This window comes from Delphinus delphis, chromosome 1 (genome assembly GCF_949987515.2).
Source record: "Delphinus delphis chromosome 1, mDelDel1.2, whole genome shotgun sequence".
Taxonomy (NCBI): Eukaryota; Metazoa; Chordata; class Mammalia; order Artiodactyla; family Delphinidae; genus Delphinus; species Delphinus delphis.
The window spans coordinates 82,162,064-82,184,317 of record NC_082683.1 but is presented as its reverse complement, the minus strand read 5'-3'; the positions used below and the strand labels follow the sequence as shown (position 1 = coordinate 82,184,317).

General features: G+C 46.5%; 1 protein-coding gene across 1 annotated transcript in view; it reads left to right on the top strand.

The window, feature by feature from the left end:
• Positions 1–20,234, top strand: part of ABCA4 (ATP binding cassette subfamily A member 4) — a 136,638-nt gene extending 116,404 nt beyond the window's left edge. Inside the window, exons 38-50 of the mRNA XM_060006407.1 lie at positions 248–395; positions 3,246–3,369; positions 3,737–3,866; positions 6,237–6,357; positions 6,783–6,845; positions 7,899–8,005; positions 10,010–10,151; positions 13,881–14,015; positions 14,775–14,878; positions 14,965–15,057; positions 16,808–17,057; positions 18,561–18,647; positions 20,199–20,234. Of these exons, the coding sequence (XP_059862390.1) occupies positions 248–395; positions 3,246–3,369; positions 3,737–3,866; positions 6,237–6,357; positions 6,783–6,845; positions 7,899–8,005; positions 10,010–10,151; positions 13,881–14,015; positions 14,775–14,878; positions 14,965–15,057; positions 16,808–17,057; positions 18,561–18,647; positions 20,199–20,234 (1,540 nt within the window). The remainder of the gene's footprint in view (positions 1–247; positions 396–3,245; positions 3,370–3,736; positions 3,867–6,236; positions 6,358–6,782; positions 6,846–7,898; positions 8,006–10,009; positions 10,152–13,880; positions 14,016–14,774; positions 14,879–14,964; positions 15,058–16,807; positions 17,058–18,560; positions 18,648–20,198) is intronic.
• Positions 20,235–22,254: the final 2,020 nt, after the last annotated feature.

The following is a 22,254-nucleotide window of genomic DNA, read 5'->3' as shown; positions in this document are numbered from 1 at the left end:
TTACAAAGTACATTCACAGCTTTTGCTTCTCACAAAAACTCCATGAGGTGGTCAGGAAAGGCATTGTTATCTCCATTCAAAGATGAAGAGCAAAGACCAAGGGAAGAAGTATCTCTTCGGTTTCCCCAGGACTCTCACCAGTTCAAACATACCACCCCATGTGAGAGGGGAATGCATTATATCTAGGGGTACAGTAGATGGAACGGAAATTGGAACTCCGTCCACTGTGTTGTGTCATTTCACACAGATGGGCAGTCATTCCCATGATGTACCCAGCATCCTTCCTATTTGATGTCCCCAGCACAGCCTATGTGGCCTTATCTTGTGCTAATCTGTTCATCGGCATCAACAGCAGTGCCATCACCTTCATCTTGGAATTATTTGAGAATAACCAGGTAAGCATAACTTTCTCAGCTTCTTTGTTTGATTATTAGGATACTGGAGAGTGTGATGGTCAAGCAGAGCCAGAGGCAAGCACTGTGTCTGTACAATCTTAGTGTATAAATGAATGTTGCTTCTTCCTTTCCTTTATCCTTCCCTCCGTCCCTTCTTTCCTTCCTTTCTTTTTTTCTTTAAGCTCCTTGTTCATTTGTGTGCTCTGAGTGTCATGGTTTTCTGAACCCTTTCTGCAAGTTATAAATGACCTTTCATAATCCTAAGCTTTTAGATCTTCTTACTTCTTCAAGAAGGTTTCCTTGGGGACTTTGGGTGTTAGGTTTTATACACACACACACACACACACAGAGAGAGAGAGAGGTAATGCATTCATGTGATTTCAAAATTTAAAAAGAACAGAAAGGCGTGCAATGAAGAGTCTCCTTCCTACTCCTGTTTCCCACTCACCTAGTTCTCTTCTCCAGAGACAACCTTTCATATGAGTTTCTTATGTGTTCTAGAGACATATAAGCAAACACATATATAACCTTTCTCCCAATTTCTTACATATATTGTAACAGAGTAACATATACTATTGTACATGAAAATTAATCCTGAGGTTAGGGTTAGGAATTTGGAGTGCTGAGTGACTCATTTTTATGAGCTATGAAGTTCAGTTGTCCCGTTCACACCTCCAGACTTCTCCTTGCCCAGAAAGAACTGACAAGAATGAATCCTAAAAACAGTGGTTGTGACTACAGGGTTGTCTTTGCTCCACACTCCCTCTCCCAGTCCCCTGTGTCTGAGCCCTGGCCATGACTGTCCTGGTAACATACCCAGGAATCGGTGGGCTCTCCTGTGTGCCTGTGTCCCCAGCACCTCTCTAGCCTTTCCCTCTCTCAGAAGGTCTTTGAAGTTGAGAGGGTTGGTACCAGCCAGAGCATCTGCACAGACGTCCTGTGGCCCCTGTCCCCACTCCTGCCTCTGGGCGCTGCTGGGAAGACCCAAAGCAAACCTGCACTAACCACCCAGTCCAATGGCCTCCTGAGAGCGACTCTTTCCCTGACCTTGTAAGGCTTTCTGTGGCCACTAAACAAGAAGCAAAACCCCATCTGTCCCATGACTGATAAAAAAACGTACCATGTCACAGTCAGACCCCAGAAGGGAGGTAGATGAGAATACAGACTCTGCCAATGGTCAGAGCATCCTGGAAGACTGAAAATGCTGCTCTTCAGAGCTGTTTTTGTCACAGGCTCACAGCTCACTAAGTCTTAGGCGAGCCTGTTACTTCAGAATAATTAAATAGCTTAAAGCAACTCAAAACATCCTCCCTCCTGCGGGCTGCACTCATTTAGCCAACAATTACCGAGCACACCCACTCCCCTGCATAAAAAAAAAAAAAAAAGCTGGTTTCTTTCACCTAAACTGTGGAATAGATGCTGCAGAATTTCCCAGGATGCCACAGGAGGCTCCCCAGGTCCCAGAGGCATCCACTAGGTAAGCACCATGTGATGAATGTGCTGATATAAACAAGCATGGCCCCAGGAACTCCCCTTCCAGTCAGTAAATGACCTGCACACCAAGTTAGGAACTGATATAAACCACGGTACGTGACATTCCATAAGGCACTGTATGGCCGAACATCAAAGGAGCAAGACAGATGAAACACTACAGACCAGAGTGGGCCAAAACAGCTGGACTGTGGGGGCCAAGAGGATCTTGGTAGAGGAATTAAGTTTGAGCCTGGCCTGGAATAAGTAGGATTTTATTATCCCATTTAATAAACAATGAGGTACCTTCTGTGAACTAATCATGTGTAAGGTGTTTAGGAAGGACACCAAAATGATTTGGACCCAGTTCCTGTTCTCTGGGGACCAGTGACTAGTGCAGAAAATAGGCAGGTAAACAAATAATTAATCATGGCAATGTGGTAAGTCCTGTGAGAGAGGATTGGATATTTTACCGTGGGAATCTGGAAAGGCTTATGAGAGAAGGGGTTATTTGAGCTAGCTTTCTAAAGAAGGGCAGGAGTCTGCCAGAGAGCAGGAGGGGAAAGAGCATTCTTTCCAGCTAATAGCAATGGTCAATAGACGCTGCAAGTGCAAAGGCCTAGAGGGAAGAGAGCATAGTTCCTTCCAGGAGTAGTGGGGTGGGCCCGTGGGGAGGGGTGGATAGAAGGAGATGGGGTAACGTGAGCAAAAGTTCGGAGGCTGGAGAGGAAGGAGGTTGTGCAGCAGGGTTGGGCCAGAAGAGTGGGTCAGCCTCGCCGCCCCCCGGCGTCCCCTCTGCCTGACACCGACACTTGAGGCTAAGGCAGCAAACACCTTCTACCACCCGAAAACAAGTCCCCACAACTCAACCCGGACGCCAGGGGAAGTCTCCAGCCGTCTTTCCTGCTGGTGACAGGTGCAGACAGCTGTAGCTGTCCTGTGGGGGCTGAGAAGCAGAGCTAGAAGATGCTCAGGGCCCCTCTCCCGTTTGGTACAAGCTAGGCTAAGATATTGCCAGTGACAGAGCCTCAGCCCCCAGTGTGGCTCACAGCTATACCAAAGGAGAGAGCCCTGGGCCACACTCCCAGCAGCTGCATCTCCTGGTAACAAAAGCCCTGGGGCGTTCCTGTGTACTGCCAAAGCGAGTCTGCAGCGAAAGCTCCTCAAGCAGGCTGCCGGCTAGAGGCACCTCCTGTGAGTATTCCAGAACTCCTATCTGCTTGACAGATCCCTCCGGTAGCCAGTCTGGCTGCTGCATCCCCCCTGGCTGCAGGCCTTCCACTGGTCCTGGTCCGTGAGGGCATCCAGGCCCCACCCCGCTCAGGAGGGGCAGCCAAGCTTGGCCTCCATCACTGACTGCCCTGCTTTTCTGTATTGCAGACACTGCTCAGGCTCAGCGCCGTGCTGAGGAAGCTGCTCGTTATCTTCCCCCACTTCTGCCTGGGCCGGGGCCTCATTGACCTGGCACTGAGCCAGGCTGTGACAGACGTCTATGCCCGGTTTGGTGGGTAGCAATCACATGGCCCTGGATCCTCCAAGGCCGGGAGGGCTGCAGTGGGAGTTCCTATGACAGACCTGCAGCCTGGGCTGGGGCCGGGGTCACCTGGTTGGTCTGGGATTTCCTGGACACTAGAAGGAATCGGAGTGCCTCCGTTTCCATGGCTAAGGAGACTAGGAGGGGTCAAGGGCAGTTCCTACTCTTCCCTACTCTCACTTGAGGAGCCGGTATGAGACCTGGGTTTGGCTCTGACTTAATCCCTTGCATAAGGCCTAGTCTAGCTGAGCCTAGTGTTGTAACTAGGTCTTTGGGGACAGCTGGGACAGTTAAGTGGACTTAATTCCTGTCGATTTCTGGTGGCCTCCATCCCCAGGTGAGGAGCACTCTTCAAATCTGTTCCAGTGGGACCTGATTGGGAAGAACCTGGTTGCCATGGCAGTAGAAGGGTTGGTGTACTTCCTCCTGACCCTCCTCATCCAGTACCAATTCTTCTTCAGCCTATGGTACGCTCGCGCCGCTGCCCTGAGGGTGCCAAGGCCAGCTCCTTGTGCCTGTCAGTCAGGAAACTTGATATCAGATCCAAGTGGTCATCTCTTTCCTCATGAGCCCCACTCCATAAAGTTTTTTATGCTCTCGAAGCCTGGTTTGTTCTGAATAATACAAAGAGAGGTACATTAAAATAGGCACATTAGGATTTGTGCGTATTTAAAGTTTAAAAGTTTAAACTTTAAAGTGTTTAAAATACAATGCTATTAATTTCAATCGCTAATATTTAATCCCATTCATTTAAGAAACAGATAGTCATATTAAATTGGATCATAGCATTGCAAATGATAATGATTCATTGGTATCCAAAGTACTAGGAAATAGATTTATGCATTCATGAGAAAATAGACAAAGCGGGCCCCTATGCTAGTTAGAGATTTGAGAATGGGGACAGGGCAGGGAAGGAAGGGAGTAATATGGGGGTGACATTCGGGGTGAAGGCAGCCAGGTGCAGTGTGGAGCGGGTGGGGCAGTGATTGTGCCCCCCTGGCTGGGGAAGAAGGGGGTTCCTGCCAGCCCTGACCCACCCCAGCTGTGCCGTTCTTCCCATGCTCTTGCCTGAGGCCCTGCATCATTCCGAAGTGGGTGCTCAACCTTCCAGAAGGCAGCCCCCTCTGCCACCCAGGCTGACGTTTACTGGGCTCAGCCCAGGGGCCCAGATTGCAAATCGTGGGGCACTCAGAAGAAGCTTTCCCCGACAGTGTTTGTCTCTTGTTCTCTCATCCTCTCATGCTGAATGTGCTCACGTGTAAATAAAGATTCGGAGGACTCGTCTTGAGGTTTTGATCCACAGGGAATTGAATTGTTGGAAAGAGACTGAATGAGATAATGGGTGTCAACACACTTAGAATAAAACAACATGGCCGGTACGTGGTTCTAGTGTGGGAAAGACAGTGTGAGGAGTCGCTGTCCACGGAAGCCTCAGCCCTTACAGGACCCCTGCAGCTTTGGCCACATCTTAGGGGGAGATGTTATTTACTGAAACAGACTCCTTAGCTTCAGACTCTGGTGTCAGCACCATTGAGCGTGTCCTGCCGCATTAGGCCGGAAAGAAGACCAGAGAAGTATTCCACAGTCTCTGGCTTCAAGAAGACAGCCATGGCCATACTGAGAAGCAACCAGGAAAAGAGAGGAAGGAGAGGGAAGAAGAAGAGGTGCTCTTGGTAGAGGACACGCCTGCCTGTGGGGAGTTCAGGATGTCCGTGAAAGGAGAGGGGGAGGGGGATGAGAGATGGGCCTGGAGAGGAGAGCAGAGCCAGGGGGTGAAATGCCCCCCACCTTGGTGAGGCTGAGGGCAGCAGAAAGCTGTCGGGGTGTTTTGCTCAGGGGAATGACATGATCTGCCGGGGTTAGAAGGGGAGAGACCAGACAGGAGACCACTTTGGCACCCAGGCGTGAGACAGTGGTAACCTGAAAAGGAATGGGGTCATTAGGAGATGGAATAAAAGAAGTTGATTGGGTTAATAGTAGGAAGTCTGTTAGACAGTACTTAGTAATGAACTGGATATGGCCAGGGAGGAAGGAAGGAAAGCGTGGAGGTCAGGGTGTTCAGGGAGGGTTTCAGAGAAGACGCTGTGCTTTTAAGGACGAGGAGGATTCTGCTCCACAGGGCAGGAGAACGAGAACACTGAGCCCCTGGCGGTGCCTGCGGGGGCTCGAGCTGGGAAAGGCTAGCATGGGCTGGGGACCATGGGTAGATCGAACGGTTGGCGGAGGAGTTAGTCCAAGAGATAAATGGGAGAGCGGGTCGGAAGGGTAGGTGGAGCCTGACTGCAGGGCTCTGGGATTTCAGCTGAGGAGTTAGGGCTTTAACGTACACCTGATGGAGAACTATGGTTGGGGGCACGAGATAACCTGATGGACTAAAAGAAGTGGGAGGCTTGGGCACTAGTAACTATCATTTGCTGAGTGCTTGCCATAGATGAAGGGTTTTTTCATGATAACAGCTCTCAGGTTAGGAGTCTTGACTCTGTGCCAGACACTGTGCCAAGTGCGTCTCCACCACGGTCCCATGAGGCACATGCTCTTACCAGCCCCTCCCTATCTTATGGTTGAGGGAGGTGAGGTTTGGAGAGGTTCTGTGACATGCCCAGAGTCACACATGGGAAGGCCAGGACTGGAGCCCAGGGCAGACTCTGGACTCGAGCACTTGCCCTCTCTGCCTAATGCCTAACGCCTCTCCTGTGGGGAGTCCTTTTGAGAGTTCAAGCCTGCGGGGATGGAAGGCCAGGCTGAGGCAGAAGCCAGGGAGTGGGAAGAATGTCAGAGGAAAAGAACAGTGTCAAGGATGCTGTATACCAGCTCACTGTCCTCTTTTCTTCATCTAGGACTGCCGAGCCTGCTAAGGAGCCTATCATAGATGAAGATGATGATGTGGCTGAAGAAAGACAAAGAATTATTAGTGGAGGAAATAAAACTGATATCTTGAGGCTAAATGAACTAACCAAGGTAAGGGAATAGTTGCCGGCGCGTTAGTTTGGAGGTGCCGGTTGGACCAGAGGTGGCGGCACGTTGTAGTTTGCCTTCTGTAGAATAAGCAATACGCTTATCCAGGCAATTCCTTTCCCTAATTTTATGTGAGGTTATAAAACCTCTGTGTTATAACTTGTCTTCCAAGAACACTCAATGCACTTGCCCTAGTATTCATCTTGGGCACGGACACAGGGCCTCAGTGACAGCCACTGCAACTGAGCCCCGCTAATCTTTCTCCGTTCCATTTCCACACAGGGGGTCAGCTTCGAGACTCAGTGCTCACAGCACCTCTCTGCACATTCGTGTCAAAATGTAACCTTCGCCTAAACCATCCTTTGCCCTCTTACCCTCCCTACTTAACCCTCTCTCAGTCCTCAGTTCACTTTCTCTGGACCTTACAGATTTATTCAGGCAGCTCCAGCCCAGCGGTGGACAGGCTGTGTGTGGGAGTCCGCCCCGGAGAGGTGGGTACTCTGCAGGCCACATGTGAAAGGGCCTCAGAAAATCAGCTCCTATGCATGTCTCTGGTCTCCTCTCAAGCAGAGCTGGCCAGCAGATGTAAAACGTGTGCCACCATAGGTCAGGTCATTCTGATTTTCTAGTAGCCACAGGAAAAAAGTAAAAGCAGGTGAAATTAATCTTAATCATTAATTTTATACAATATATCTGAAATAGTATCACTTCAACATGTAATTCGTATAAAACATTATGAGATATTTTACATTCTTTTTTGTTATTGTTCTAAGTCTTCAAAATCTAGTGTGTGTTTACCTTATAGCTTATAGCACACGTAGATCATTTCAAGTGCTCAGTAACCACTGTCAAGGAGGAAAAATTCTCCTTCCTGCTACCCTCTTAGGTTTTGGGGCTGGAGCTCTGTCAGCTGGCCTGACCAAAGACCGGTTAACAGGAGAAAAACAAAGAGAAGTTTGTTACCATGTGTACCGTACATACACAGGGGAGAGGACTACCCCAAAGGGGTGGTTAGAACTTGGGCTTATATAGCATCTTAGCAAAGGAACAATACATTTTTAGGGAAGTTGCAAGACAAAGGAAAGGAACTTATAGTTTCTAGGGTGGCAAATTGTAGGAAGGCAAGTATATGGGTAACTAATAGTAGATTAAAGGCTAGTTAGTAAAGTTTGTTATATAGATTCCTCTGGTTTCATCTCCAAGCTGGTAAGAGTCTAAAGTTGTCTCCAGTGATTAATTTTTGTCCATCTTGGTAGAAAGGCAAGGGAAACACCTTGTAAATTTATGTCCTGCTTTGAAGCAAATAGGGGGGAGGGCAGAGAGCTTTTCTTATATTTGCTTCTTCTCATTTGCCTTTGGCTCAAAAGCATCCTTATGCCAAAGTGACACATTCTGCTGCCTTATACTGTACATGGCTAGTGACCTCCACAAAGGCAGCACAGGCCTAAAATGCCTCCCCGCACCCCACACACTTGCCCCAGGGCCTGACACTCCAGACCTTCCTGGGCTCTAGGGCGAGGCCAATTCTGTGTGTTCTCCCTCAGTGCTTTGGCCTCCTGGGAGTGAATGGAGCTGGCAAAACAACCACATTCAAGATGCTCACTGGGGACAGCACAGTGACGTCAGGTGATGCCACTGTCGCAGGCAAGAGGTGAGTGTCCTGCTCATCCTGTCTCGGGGTGTCTCTCCCAGGTCCTAAGCCATGTCCTTGTCCCACCATAGGAAGGGTAAGCATTGACCCTGTATCTGAGGGTGACTCTGAGAGTCTGAAAGATATATGCAGAAGGGTGGACCTCCCAGAGGACATGGTCCAAAAAGTCTAGGACATAGACTCTCTGGAAAATTTAATTGAATTGTGATTGTTAAGAGATTCCTCTGTTAGCGTGAATTCTAGGAAAGCTCTGAGAAGTACCAAATCAGTGGTTCTTAGTCTTTTGTGGTTCATAAACATCTCACCCTTTGATCATCTGATGAACACACGCACCTTCTTCCTATAAAAATACACCAGTGTTTCCCATTACCTCTCTTCCTACGTTCTTTGCATTTTGGGGAATTTACTGAGCCCTGAAGCACATTTATGACCCTACAGGAACTCCTGGACCCCAGGTTAAGAACCTCTGTGATGACACATCCTTTCTCTGGGTTGGGTTTCTAGATGGGGGATGGTTTGGGGCCCTCAGAGGCCTTATTCTGCATTGGCTATTTCTGTGTCAACACTTGACTTTGCAGGCCAGGGTTCCTCTATAAAGGGAAAACTGGCATGTGCCCTTGGATTCTGGGAGGGTGCCTGCTGCTCTCTGAAATAAAGAGGATGGAAACAGACTGGTCATCCACAGGACAGTACAGAGAACATGAGCCTGCATTTGTCTGCCTCTTTCCAGGCTACCCTTTGAACAGCAGAGCTCACACACATTAGATGTGCCCAGAGAAACTCTCTGCCCTGGTTGATGGGTGGAGTTAGGCACTGCTGATATCTAACCAACTTCTGCTTGACTAGGGGAAGCCATCCTCAATATGGCCCAATGCTCCCTGGGTAGGGAGAGTCCTAAGCATTCTTCACTGGCTCAAATAGGATGAATTTGATTCCCCAGCCATCCCTGTTGGGTCTAGAGCAAAGGGAATGGCAGAGGTGGAGCCATGGCTGGGTCTATCTCATCTTCAGATCTAGCTTAGCCAAGCAAATGACTTCATGATGGTAACAAAGGGGAAAGGGCAGGGAGTGGAGGTGGGGGCACAATAGGTTTTAACATGAGACATCGAGTTATAGTCCGAGTGAGACACAGATGCCCAGAAGGTAAAACCAAGACAGAAGAAGCTAGAAAGAACGTATAGGTTTAAGACACAGGATTCAGGTTCTTCAGTGGAGTAGTTCCTATGAATTTGGTGAAGTACACTCCTTGCTTCTCTGGGTGGTTTTAATTGGCCCAGCCATACCTAAGTAGTTTTTGTCATAGTGGGGAACTACATGGCCTCTCTCTGTCCCATCCTGTTGCATACTGTTGCATCCATCCTTTATTCACAGACCCTAAGCTATAAGAGAAGGGGGAAAGAAATTAGATCAGTCTATGGACAGTTTATTTTTTCATCAAGGCAATATATTTTCTAGCGGGAGAGAATATATTGGTCAAAGGGAGTTGATAGACTCAGTTCGTTTCATTTCTTCTTCTCTTCTGCCAGCCTCTTGCTCTAGGTGGTGATCTGATTGGTTCCTCTTTCACTGACTGTATCTCTGCCACTAAACACAAATGGAGAAATTTACTTCCATCGGAAAGCACACGTCTTCTCTAGCGACTTTCCAAATGTTTGAAAGAGATCAAAAACCACTAGTCATTTTCTTAAATTTGATCTTCCCTTTGTTTTTAAGAGGTGAACCAATCCAAAAGCATAGCTGTCTCTGGGTAGCAGGTATTCAGTTTATCCTAGACAGGGAAACGGGAGAATCTGACTGGATTCAAAGCTCAGAACTCCTGGAGTTTATCAGTTTCTAACCAAACCGCCCCTGCTCTGATTGCTAAATGTCATGCACATTTCTAAAGCAAAATGGGAGAAGAGAAGAGGCAGCTTTCTTATCTTATTGGCAGAAACTCCTCCAGCCCTAGATCTCTGGTCACCCACTTTGCGAAGGAAACCTGCTAACTGCTTTTTCTTCGTGCAGTATTTTAACCAATATTTCTGACGTCCATCGAAGTATGGGCTACTGTCCTCAGTTTGATGCAATCGATGACCAGCTTACAGGGCGAGAACATCTTTACCTTTATGCCCGGCTTCGAGGTGTACCAGCAGAGAACATCAAGAGGGTAAATAAACATGGTTTGTTATGGCTACTCGAGAACCTGTTTTATGAGAATGCATTTATTTAGAGATGGGAAAGCTGGAGCACGCTATCCATTTATTCATTCAACAAATGCTCGACTGAGTGTCTGCTACGTGTCAAGTACTGTTCTGGAAAACAAGGGTATAGCAGTGAACAAAATAGATAAAAAAAAGTCCTGCCCTAATACCTAACAAAACGATATACACATTTACCCTTTGATCCGGTACAAAATGCATATGCACAAGGTTATTCACTGCATTTTACTCATAAAATATGGGAAATTAGCTAAATGTTCAGACATAGGAAATTGGCTGAATAATTTGTGATAAATACATACAATAAGGTCTTATGCAGCTGTAAAAAGGAAGAAAGCAAAGAAAATCTCTGAACTGATATGGAGTTCTTTCTAGGAGATATAGTTAAGTGAAAAAAGCAAAGTGCAAAAGAGCACATCTGGAATGCTAATTTTTAGTGTAAGAAAGTAGGAAAAATAAGAAAGCGTAAATATGTCTGCTTACCTTTACAAATAGAAATATAGGAAGGATAAACTGGAAAACAATAAATGTAGTGGTCAGCAAGAGAGAAATGGGAGAGAATAACACTTCTCTCAGGGTATTTTTTTTGTATAGTTTAAACTTTTAGAAGCATGTTAATGTTCTACATATTCAAAAAAATAAAACTAAATCAGTAAGAATGAAAAAAGAGGTAAAAATGAAAACAAAAAGAAAATCCTAACACTGAAAGCAAGCTAAAATAAATTAATCCAATTTTATTTCAAATGAATGTAATAATCATACAGGAGGGGAGGAAAAGAACTAATACAAATAACTGATGATACAATATTTGACAGTATATCCTCAGTCTTGGGCAGTTAGAGCAGAAAGAAAGAGCTACAAGCAAATTATGAGCTCTTTTTAGTTGATTTGTTTCTTTAGTGGCATGGGCAAGGCAATTCTGAAACAATTTTACATGGTTTGTAGGACTAAGTAAATGAATAAATGTGTTTATGTTGTTTGGAGCCAGAGTTCTCAGTGTGGAAGAAGAGACATACAAATATGAAAAGGGGGAAAGTAAGAAAGAATCCTGTAAGGATGGATTGGAATTGGAGCTATTACTGTGAACTCATGAAATAGTTGTGTGCTTATGTTTGTGCATGCATGCCGTATGAGCTCATGTATATTGTACATATGTGTACATAGGTATGTGCATGTGTGTGTATGTTTGTGTGTGCATATATCTGTCCTCTGAAAAGGCCAAGAAGCAAAAATACCCCAGTAAAAATGAGTATATCTAAGTGTCCAGATTTTGATCTCTAATACCATTCCCCACTAAAAGGAATTATGACTCTTCAGACAACTGACAAATTCCAGGGCTGAGACACCATAGGTAAAATGAGCCTGGAACATCTTATTAAGTCAGAAAGTAAAGAGTGCTTTAAAAAAAAAATGATAGAGGCATGTCATAAGTGCACAGGAGCCATCTTGAAGGGGCTCCCAATGGCCAAATGTGGGACTATTTAAGCATCAACATAATTAAATACCATGACAATTATAAAACATTGGAGGAAAAGTAGGGATTTATAACTCCATATTGTTAAGTAGATAAGTAAATAATCAGGAGAGAAGGGATGGTTCTTGCCTACAGTCAGATGCTGAGAGCCAGCTAGTTAGCGTGCAGGAAGTTGCAGAGCTCAAAACTCATTCTGCAAGGATCAGAGTAAAGACTGGGTGTGACAAGATTTGTGGTTGCTGAGTCTAGGGGAAATTTTTTATGAAAAGCAAGATATTTTTATGGCTTAAAAGTGTCTCCCACAGATTGCTTATTGGTTGTGAGGGGGAAGCCTGATAATCTTACAGTGGAGAAATTAGACAACACTTTAACTGGGTACTCAAAACCACCATCACCACTGAGGCTCAGATGGACATCCCATACCCCTAGGTGTGATACCCTGAGAAGGACACAACTTCACCTACAGAATATTCTGATTGGGATGCATAACCTGAACCTTACCATGAGAAAACATTTGACAAGATCTAGAGAAACATTCTATTTAAATATATATATATATATATATATATATATATATATATATATGTATGTATGTATATATGGGTTGTATTCTTAAAAATTATCAAAGTCATAAAAGACAAGGAATGGCAGAGAAAGCCTATGGAGATGTTCCTGATCACAGGAGGCTAAGTAGACACAGTGACTGAATAATGTACACTACACTGAAGCCTGTTCTGGAGAGAAAATAGTGCTGGAAAGGACATTACTGAGTGAATTGGAAAAATCAGACTGTGAAGGGTAATAATCTAGATAAAAGTATCATGACAGGGCTTCCCTGGTGGCGCAGTGGTTGAGAGTCCGCCTGCCAATGCAGGGGACGCGGGTTCGTGCCCTGGTCCGGGAAGATCCCACATGCCGTGGAGCGGCTGGGCCCGTGAGCCATTGCCACTGAGCCTGCGCAGTGAGAGGCCCGCGTACCACAGAAAAAAAAAAAAAAAAAGTATCATGACGATATTAAATTTACTGACAATCATAACTGTACTGTGGTTATGTAAGAGGATGTCCCTATACTTAGGAAATAGACACTGAAGTATTTAGGAATGAAGGGCCAAGTATAACTGACCCTCAGATGAGTCTGAAAACATTGTGTGTGTGTGTAAGAGAAGGAGAGAGAAAAATAGACTAAGAGTCTATGAGTGTTCTTTGCACTATTCTTATTCTTACACGATTCTGTCAGTTGGGGACTATTCCAAATAAAAAGTAAAAAATGGAGCTTATATTCTAGTGGGAGGGACAGACACTAAAAAGATAAACAAGTAAAATATACAATACATTTGAGAGTAAAAAGTCCTTAGGGGAAAAATAAAGCAGGGAAGAATTGTGGGGTATGCACTTTTAGGTAGGGTGGCCCAGGGACAGCTTCACAGAGGAAGTGACTTCTGGGTGAAGACCTGAGTGAACCATGTGGATATCTGGGGGAGAACATTCCAGGTAGAGGCGCAGAAGGCAGAGGCATGGTGGGCCTGTCTCCGAGAGACCTCCCTAGCTCTCCTTCCGTGCACATGCACGTGCACACATGCACACACACAGTATTCTCTGTCGTAGTTTACTGTTGAGTTCCCTCAAAGCGCTGTTACAATCTGTCATTATTCTGTGTATTTTGGTTGTCTGTCACCACCCCCTGCCATCTGTGAGTACAGCAGCAATGGCCATGTTCACCATTATTCTTTAGCACCTTCTATGCCTGGTTCATAGAAGGTGCTCAATAAGTATATAATAGATGCACACACAAGACTTCAAGCGTGACCGTGATGAGGGGTGGTATCAACAGGTCTGGGACCCACCATCTTCTTAAACAGACCCTAGGACTCTTCCTCTTCTACTCCTAGCCATAGTCCAGGACACTGGGTGAGAAGCATTGTCCGACTCTTTTAAAGCTGAAGGCCATTTCTCAGGGGGCTACACCCAACGGGTGTGGAGCAGACCAAACCACATGGAGATCTAAGGCCCACAGTGGAAAGGAGACATCTGGCCCTTGAAGGCCACAAGCCACCCCCTGAGCCAGCAGGTGGTCCTTTTTCAGCCTAGCTGGGTCTGTCATCCTGAAGGTGTGTGATCTGGGAGCCCAAGACTTTGAGTTGGTGGAGGTTTGGGGTGTTTGCTTGTTTGTTTATCCCAAATGGGATTTCTTTCTCTTCCCTAGGTGACAGACTGGAGTATTAAGAGCCTGGGCCTGTCTCTCTACGCAGACCGCCTGGCCGGCACCTACAGTGCAGGCAATAAGCGGAAACTCTCCACAGCCATTGCACTCATAGGCTGCCCACTGCTGGTGCTACTGGTGAGCACCACCGGGACCACCAAAGGGCTTGCAGGAGCTGAGTGCTGCATCCTGTTGTCGGGTCAGCAGATTTAGAAAACGCAGCGGGCTGTGTTTGTCTGGGTTTTTGCCTGTTCTGCTCGTTTTGAGTATATCAGCCCAGTGTTTGGTTCACAGCTCTTGGGGGGAGATAGAGTCATAACACATTCTTACTGTGAGTTCCTGGGAAGCCTCTTGGGGGCTGCAGGCTCTAGCAGGGAAGTTCACCCCCTCTGCAGAATGTCAGGGACTGGTCAAAATTTTTACTGCCTGACAAGGCCTGTCTGGGGTCCTAACTGGACAGGCGCACTGGCCTGGAGCAACAGCCCATGTGGATCTCACCAAAGCTGGACCAGGCCTGAGGCCCCCATACCCATGTAGTCTGGGGTTTATGAAGGCATGGATCACAGGCCTTGGAGGGACCTTGAAAATCACCTGAGCTATCTTCCTGCCTCCTTGCAAACATATACAGAGGATTTTTTCCTTTTTTTAAGATAACTCTATCATTGCCTTAATCAACCTTAACCCATTCACGGGCTGAGACGGGTCTAGAGGTGTGCATGATGTTTCTTCACGGTCCTGATTCACCTCCCGCCTTCCATGCCCTGTGCTGGCTTCCCCGGGTCTTGCCCCACGGGGGAGTGAATTTGTGTTTTGTCTGCCAGAGAGCAGAGCTGCTCAGAGGGAGTCAGCCAAGGAGGGTGCCGGAACCAGCCCCCTGTCCTCTCTGCCTCCCCACAGGATGAGCCCACCACAGGCATGGACCCCCAGGCCCGCCGCATGCTGTGGAACACCATCATGAGCATCATCAGAGAAGGGAGAGCCGTGGTCCTCACTTCCCACAGGCAAGAGATTCCCAGGGACTGGGGTGGAGCGGGCGGGCAATGGAGTCCAGTCCTCCCAGCCCTCACCTGCTCTCCCCCGCCCCCAGCATGGAGGAGTGCGAGGCGCTGTGTACCCGGCTTGCCATCATGGCGAAGGGCACCTTTCAGTGTCTGGGCACCATTCAGCACCTCAAGTACAAGTAAGGATATGGTGGGGATTGCCTTTATTACCTTCTGGGGAGAAAGGGGCAGTCAACCAGGCCCTGTGCTCTCTACTAACATGTGGGGGAGTCCTGCTGCCCCCTCATCCCACGGGCAGCGGTGTCGGGGCCTCATTCTGCAGCAGTAGATGGAGAAAGCTGTTGTGCTGAATGTAACTCCTCTCTGTTGAGCTAACTGCCTATGGCTGAAGGCTCACTGAGTCTCCAGATGGGGATTCTGATCGGGGCGAATGCAGAGCCCAGTTGGGATGAGGGAGGGTCACTACCACTGCCTAATTATCCCACCACTTAGCCCAGCAGATCCAGAATCCATGACCCATTTAATAAGAGTCCACAACCTTGGTAGGAATGATTCAGAGACCAAACGGCCTGAGCAATCAGTGTTCCTTTCTGCCATGTCATATGCTTTTGAATTTGAGAAATGACCATGTATCATATGACAAACCAGCAATGCCAGTCATCTTCAGCAGGATTATCCCGTCCCTGTAAATTGTAGACTGCTGTAAATAATGTGTTATTAATAACAGTTTGTGCGCCAAAGCCGACAGTCACTTAAAATAAGGTTTTTTTAAGAATGTCATGCTCCTTTGCCTTCTGATACGCTTTATAAACTGTGAAGGGTGGACTATAGTTATCACTCATTGATCAGAGATAAATGAGAGCCCAGGACAGAAGAGTCACCATGCCCGTTGGTGAAAGGAAGAGAACCTAATGCACCTCATCTACACCAAGACGCTTCATCTCCATGTATCCAGGAGAGTGTCTTGCACGATACACGTCACGCTTCATACACATCATACAGATAAGTGGTTGAGAGGAAGGTCTAGCAGATGAGCTGCATTTGGGCACTTGACCCATGATACCTTGAGCAGCTACAGCTTGCACACTACACAGATATCTAGGGGGACTTCAGCACGTGAGGTCACCAGACCCACGTCAGCAACTTACAGTGGCCACCTGCTGGAGACACGATTGCTCCCTACTCCTTTCCCTCTCAGTCCTCAATATCCCCATGGGAGAGCACGTGAGAGGGAATGTTCCCATGTGGAGGATGGTCGATTTTCCGGGCCTGAAAGGTAAAGGCATTTTATTGTAAAGGGGAACAATCCTGGATCATGGAGAGAGCCCTGAAGTAAGTATACCCTGCTGTAAGTGTGAAGGGAAGCCAGCTCGCCATGCATTCACTCTGGTGGACCATTCTTTATCCACAGGTGGGTGACCTGGTGAGGGGAGGAGGGGAGCACCGATGGCCCTGGCCCTGGCAGCTCCATTTGTTCTGGAAGCTTCCCCAGGGAAGAGCTGCCTTCCCAAACTTTGCTCTCACCAGGCCAGTCTCTTAAAGGGCCGGGCAGTCTTTCCACCACCAAGTAAGCACTGGGCAGCCTGTGATCTCAGCACAGGGCTCAGACCACCCTTGACTTCAGCAAGTATGTTAAAGGGCAAGGAGCAGGGAACACCCATGTCTCCAAGAGGTGGACACAGGAAGCTGTGACACAGGTCTGGAGACCCACTTCACCACACAAGGCATTTAGACCTCTAAAAACTAGTATCAAACCACTTCTCCAGGAACCGTCATGGCCCTTTTAATCCTAGTTTTAAACATGTACACTAGGTCTGTAGTACATGCCTTTAATCCCCAATATTTTTGATGAGTCTAGTCCTCATTTCAGGATTTCCTTAGACCCAACTGCTAACAGGCCTGTACCACACTGCCTTGTGCTTCCCTCAGGTTTGGAGATGGCTACATCGTCACAATGAAAATCAAATCCCCGAAGGACGACTTGCTTCCCGACCTGGGTCCTGTGGAGCAGTTCTTCCAGGGGAACTTCCCAGGCAGCGTGCAGAGGGAGAGGCACTACAACATGCTGCAGTTCCAGGTCTCCTCCTCCTCCCTGGCCAGGATCTTCCGGCTGCTCGTCTCCCACAAGGACAGCCTGCTCATCGAGGAGTACTCAGTCACACAGACCACGCTGGACCAGGCAAGGCCGAGAGGGAGCCACGTGCAGAGCGGGGCCGGGCAAAGGCTGGGCTAGAATCCACACGAGAACGAGGCAGGACATGCCCAAGTGCCAACACTCTAGTCCCTCTGTCCATTAGGGCAAAACTTGGAATATCAGAAATTGTCTTCTAACAACATTTCAGCCATCAGCAGACTTCACGGACCTTTTCACAGCATCCTTCCCAACAACTCTAGGACATTATTTCTCCTTCCTGGTTTGTGGTGGTGGCCATTTTTTTCTTTTCAAATCAGCTTTACTAATGCTTAATTTAAATACAGTAGAAAGCACCCACTTGAAGTGTACAGTTCAGTGAGTTCTGATAAATGTGTGCCATGTGTCAGGTTTTTCAACGTGATCGCTTTTTATTGTGGTAAAAAATACATATAAATATATATATATATATATCATAATTAACCTTTTTTTTTTTTTTTTTTGAGGTATGCGGGCCTCTCACTGTTGTGGCCTCTCCCGTTGCGGAGCACAGGCTCCGGACGCACAGGCCCAGCGGCCACGGCTCACGGGCCCAGCCGCTCCGCGGCATGTGGGATCTTCCCAGACTGGGGCACGAACCCGTGTCCCCTGCATCGGCAAGCGGACGCTCAACCACTGCACCACCAGGGAAGCCCATAATTAACCATTTTTAAGTGGCATTACACTTCAGTGGCATTAAGTATTGATAGGTTCACATTGTTGTGCAACCATCACCACCATCCATCTTTAGAAATTTTTCATCTTCCCAGACTGAAATTCTATATTCATCAAGCAATAACTCCCCGTAACCACTCCCCCAGCCACTGGTAACCACTGTTCTACTTTCTGTTGACTACTCCACGTACCTCATATAAGTGGAATCATATGATATTTGTCCTTTTGTGCCTAGCTTATTTCAGTTGACATAATGTCCTCAAGGTAAATCCACATGGTAGCATGTGTTAGAATATCCTTTCTTTTTAAAGTTGAATACTATTCAGTTGCATGTATATGCCATGTTTTGTTTATCCATTCATCCATATGGACATTTGTTTCTGGGTTTCATTGGGGTTTTTTTGGTTTTTAAATAAACACCCTTAAAGACTATTCAGTAAAGCAGTGGAAATAGGCAAGTCTCTGTTTACCCTTTGAGGAGCTTCTTATCAGCATAAGCAGGTGGAGGCAGGGACAGGCACACTGAAGAGAGGAGGAAAGTGGGGAGATCCGCTCCTGTTCTGCTGGCTTGGGATATTTTAGTTACTCCTTTAGAGTTTCAGGAGGACACCGGTAGCTGAGACTCTGTCTTGCCTTGTTGACCTTTTAATCCTCCTGTGGGCACTCCTTTGGCTTAGCTCACAATTCCAAGAAAAAGCCCTGTGCCCTGGGCAGGGCACAAGCTGCTCCAGCAGGGCTGTAGTTAACTGGGGAAAACAGAAAGCAAAGTGGGTGGCTGGGTGGAAGATGCCATTTTCTGGAAACATCTACCTACTCTTGCTCTTCCCCTGCCTCCAGGTGTTTGTGAACTTTGCTAAGCAGCAGACTGAAACTCATGACTTCCCTTTGCACCCTCGAGCTGCTGGAGCCAGTCGACAGGCCAAGGTACCCCTGCTACCCCTTCCCCGTCCCCTGCTTGAGGCAGATTCTTGGCTCAGGGACCCAACTGGTCCACTGGGCCTGAGGGGCCCCAAGGCCCAGATATGCCTCCTGCAGAGAGCCCCGCCCATACCAGACCCCCACCGCCGCCCTGCCTCTCCTCACCTGTCCTGTGCTGCAGGACTTTTCAATCAGTAGTTGTGTAGTTTCCTTTTATAATCAGGAAACCTTTGGGTGGTATGGGAGAGCATTTTTGAAAAGAACTTTCCCGCATAGTTTCGCTTACAGCAAAAAAGCACTTGGATTTTGGAAATAAGCAGGGAAGATAGGAGAGAATATTAAAACATTTCAGTTGTTGGGATACTTGAGATATATGTCTGATCGTATGTTTGAGTCTCAAAGGAAGGAAATTAACTGGCACTCATTTCAGTGGTGGACTCGTTTGGTTAGGGCAAGACTTATTGTCTGTTTTGTGAAGAGGGCTCTTTGTTCTTTATCAAAATATCAAGACGATGAAGGAAGAAACAACAGAAGGTATGCATCCTGGCCTGTGATAACTCGGGGTAGGTGCCTCCAGGTTCCTGCCCTGACACAGCGCCCCATGTAAGGAGCACATTAATCCTAGTTCCCCAGAAAGAGAACAAGAGAGATCTGGAGAAAGTTCTGGAGGAGGTGCCAGGATCCAGGTGCCTTGGCCTAAGCCTGGGATGTTAAAGGGCCCAATTAACTCAGCCATCCTCTCCTGACTTACCTGGAGAGTAAATCAAATAAAAGCAAAGCATTTTTCCAATAAACAAAGAATGCAAAGCCTTATTTCCCATGAAGTTCTCATTCCTCCCACCAGTTTCTTGATTGCAAGAAAAACCAAGTGTAGGTAATGACTGAAACAGTCCTTTCCAAGGCACGGCTTGGGATGAATTTTTCCCCTTTCTCTTGACCAGTGGAGACCTAATGGCTACTTAGCAAAGCTGACCTTGCCCAGAAATGCCTAAGTAAAGGCACCAGGGAAAGTGAGTTTTGCTGAGATTTTCCAGCCACTCTTTCTAATTTATAGATCTCGTAGTTGCTGTTTACACCAGTAGACAATTATTCTTTGAAAGCCGCTTGCAGTTACAAATCCTTTTTATAACTCAATATATAATTAGGTAGCAAAAGTGTTTCCTAGAGCTACAAATGGTCTCTGCACCCCAACCTGGCATATGCCCTCTTAAAGGGCTAATACTAGGTCATCTCTGGGCCTGACAAGGGGCACTCACAGGCTATGATCTGCAGCATTTAATTCCAAACTTCCCCCCTTATTAGATTTGACCATTTTTCTGTTTTTTCTGTCACATTTTAGCATACAAATATTAGAAACCTACTGCAACACTTTTATTAAATTGGTATCTTTCTATAATAAATTTGTGATTCAAAACCTAACTCTTACTCTATGACATACCACCCTTATAAAGGTTCACAGAAATCCTCCTGCATAGCGTTGTACATAAATGTCATGAAACAAACAGTAATAATGTTTCTGTTTACATTATCCCACTTTAAAACAATTTTCCTCTGTAGGAAGTGGACAAAGGGAATTCTGCACCTCAAGGATGACCTAAATGGTGACTTCTGGGCTTTTGAGACAGTAAGAACATGATAACTTTCTTGGGCTAAAAAACACACCAAAAGGCACCATAGGAAGTCGTACGGAGGGCGTAGCTGACGTGCATGTCAGCATGTAGCGTGTGGGGCGGGGGTGGGGTAGGGGTGTGGGCATGAGTCTTTAAAACGTCTGGATTGTAGAATCAGAAGGACCTGCAGGATCATCGGCTCCAACCTTTACAGACAAGGAAACAAGCATAAACTGTAAGCTTGGGTGATCTGATAGACTTCAGTGCCCTCAGCTGAGCTTCCTTCAGAGATTGACTGACAGCTATTTGACTTGAAATCTAAAAGCCATCTCACCACCTCTCCAGAAAACTGAGATGAGAAGAGTCCATCTGATCTCCTTCTACACTGCTTGTGTTTCCGCTGCAGCTGGAAAGGAACTCTGGGCAGCTGGAAGCGCAGGAGCCTTTGCCATATGGTCGTTCAGTCAGGCCAGCCAGCATAAGTAATCCCTTGGCAGCAGAAACAAACATATGTGAGGCACACAGCGAATTCCAAATGGGGGCTCTTTTAGAAGGAAACCAGAACTGACTTGCTCACCTGGAACACCTGATGGTGAAACTGACCCAGCCAAATGAGTGCAAAACCCTTTTCATCGGGACCACAGAAGTGGAAAACTCGGTCCATCTTCCTACGGGCTGTGGCCTCCACACTGCTCTCATTTCAAGTTGCTCTGCTTTTTTCTGTGTGTGTTTTATTTTTAAGGAGAAAATAAAATGCAAACATACTTATCACAAACTATCCAAATTCACTGATCTCCCTGTGTGCACCATCTGGTATAGATTTAGACATTCTTGGTGCCTCTATGGCTTCCCATCATTGCGTGAGCTTCTGTGAGAATTATTACCACAGGAGTGCCTGTCACAGCAAGATTCTGCAATGCTGTGGTGGAAATGAATGGACTAGTTTTGATGTTCCATGTCAAGTCAGCTTCATATGGTTTGACAATACCCAACTGGCAATGCATGTAAACATTATCCACTGTCAGCTGGGTATTATTTGCATCTAGGTTTTCCGTCTGTTTGCCCAGCTTATTTGAATGCCTATCTCATAGGTATAATTAAGACAGGATACAAAGAGGCAAGAACAGGTGAGAGTGGCTCTTTGGTTGGTGATGAGATCCAACATGTCTTTGTAACTGTTTGAAGATGCTGAGGCCGTTTCCACAGTGCCAACGTGTTCATTCCTGCAATGATGTTAGGAGGCAGTGCTTTACAGGACATCTACTTGTTCACATAAAAATACACCAAGAATCAGAAAAAAATACTTTCAAACCAAATTATTTCAAAAGGCTTATGGACAAGAACAGCAAATGGGCTTCCTTGCCAAGCAGCCTCCCCTCTGTGACCTGCAGATGGGCTTCCTAGTTCACACAGTTTCTAGAGCAGTGCTGCTCAATGCATGTTACACTGTGGGTACACTCCAGAGGCCAGGATAGAGGCAGGTGTCAATGAAAATAATCAATAAACAAGATTGTAAACAATAAGAAGAATAGGAAAGGGTTTTATTTGAGCCAAACTGAGGACTATAGCCTGGAAGCCAGCTTCCCAGATTACTCTGAGAAACTGCTCTGGAGAAGCAGTGTTTCTCAGCACAGTTTTATATCTTGTCAGAACAAAGAACAGTAAACAAGTCAGGGATACATTTCTTCAAAAAAAAAAAAAAAGGACAGACCAGCACATACACGTACAGCATATACAGTATTGCCTTGGAACCTGGGAAGAGATTCTTATCACCAAAAGAGTACCAACATTGGTGTCCCAGGAAGAGGGGCATTTCATTTTCAACGTGGACATTCTTTACTTCTGGTCAATGTGCCCTTTTCTTTAATAATTAAATGTATGTTTGATAGGCCACAAACAGGCTGTTTCAGTTAGCATAAAATTTAACTCAGGTATAAGCCAGAATGACTTCCCCATACTTCGATATGTGAAAACTTCTTTCATCAGAGGTAAGAAAGGAGGGA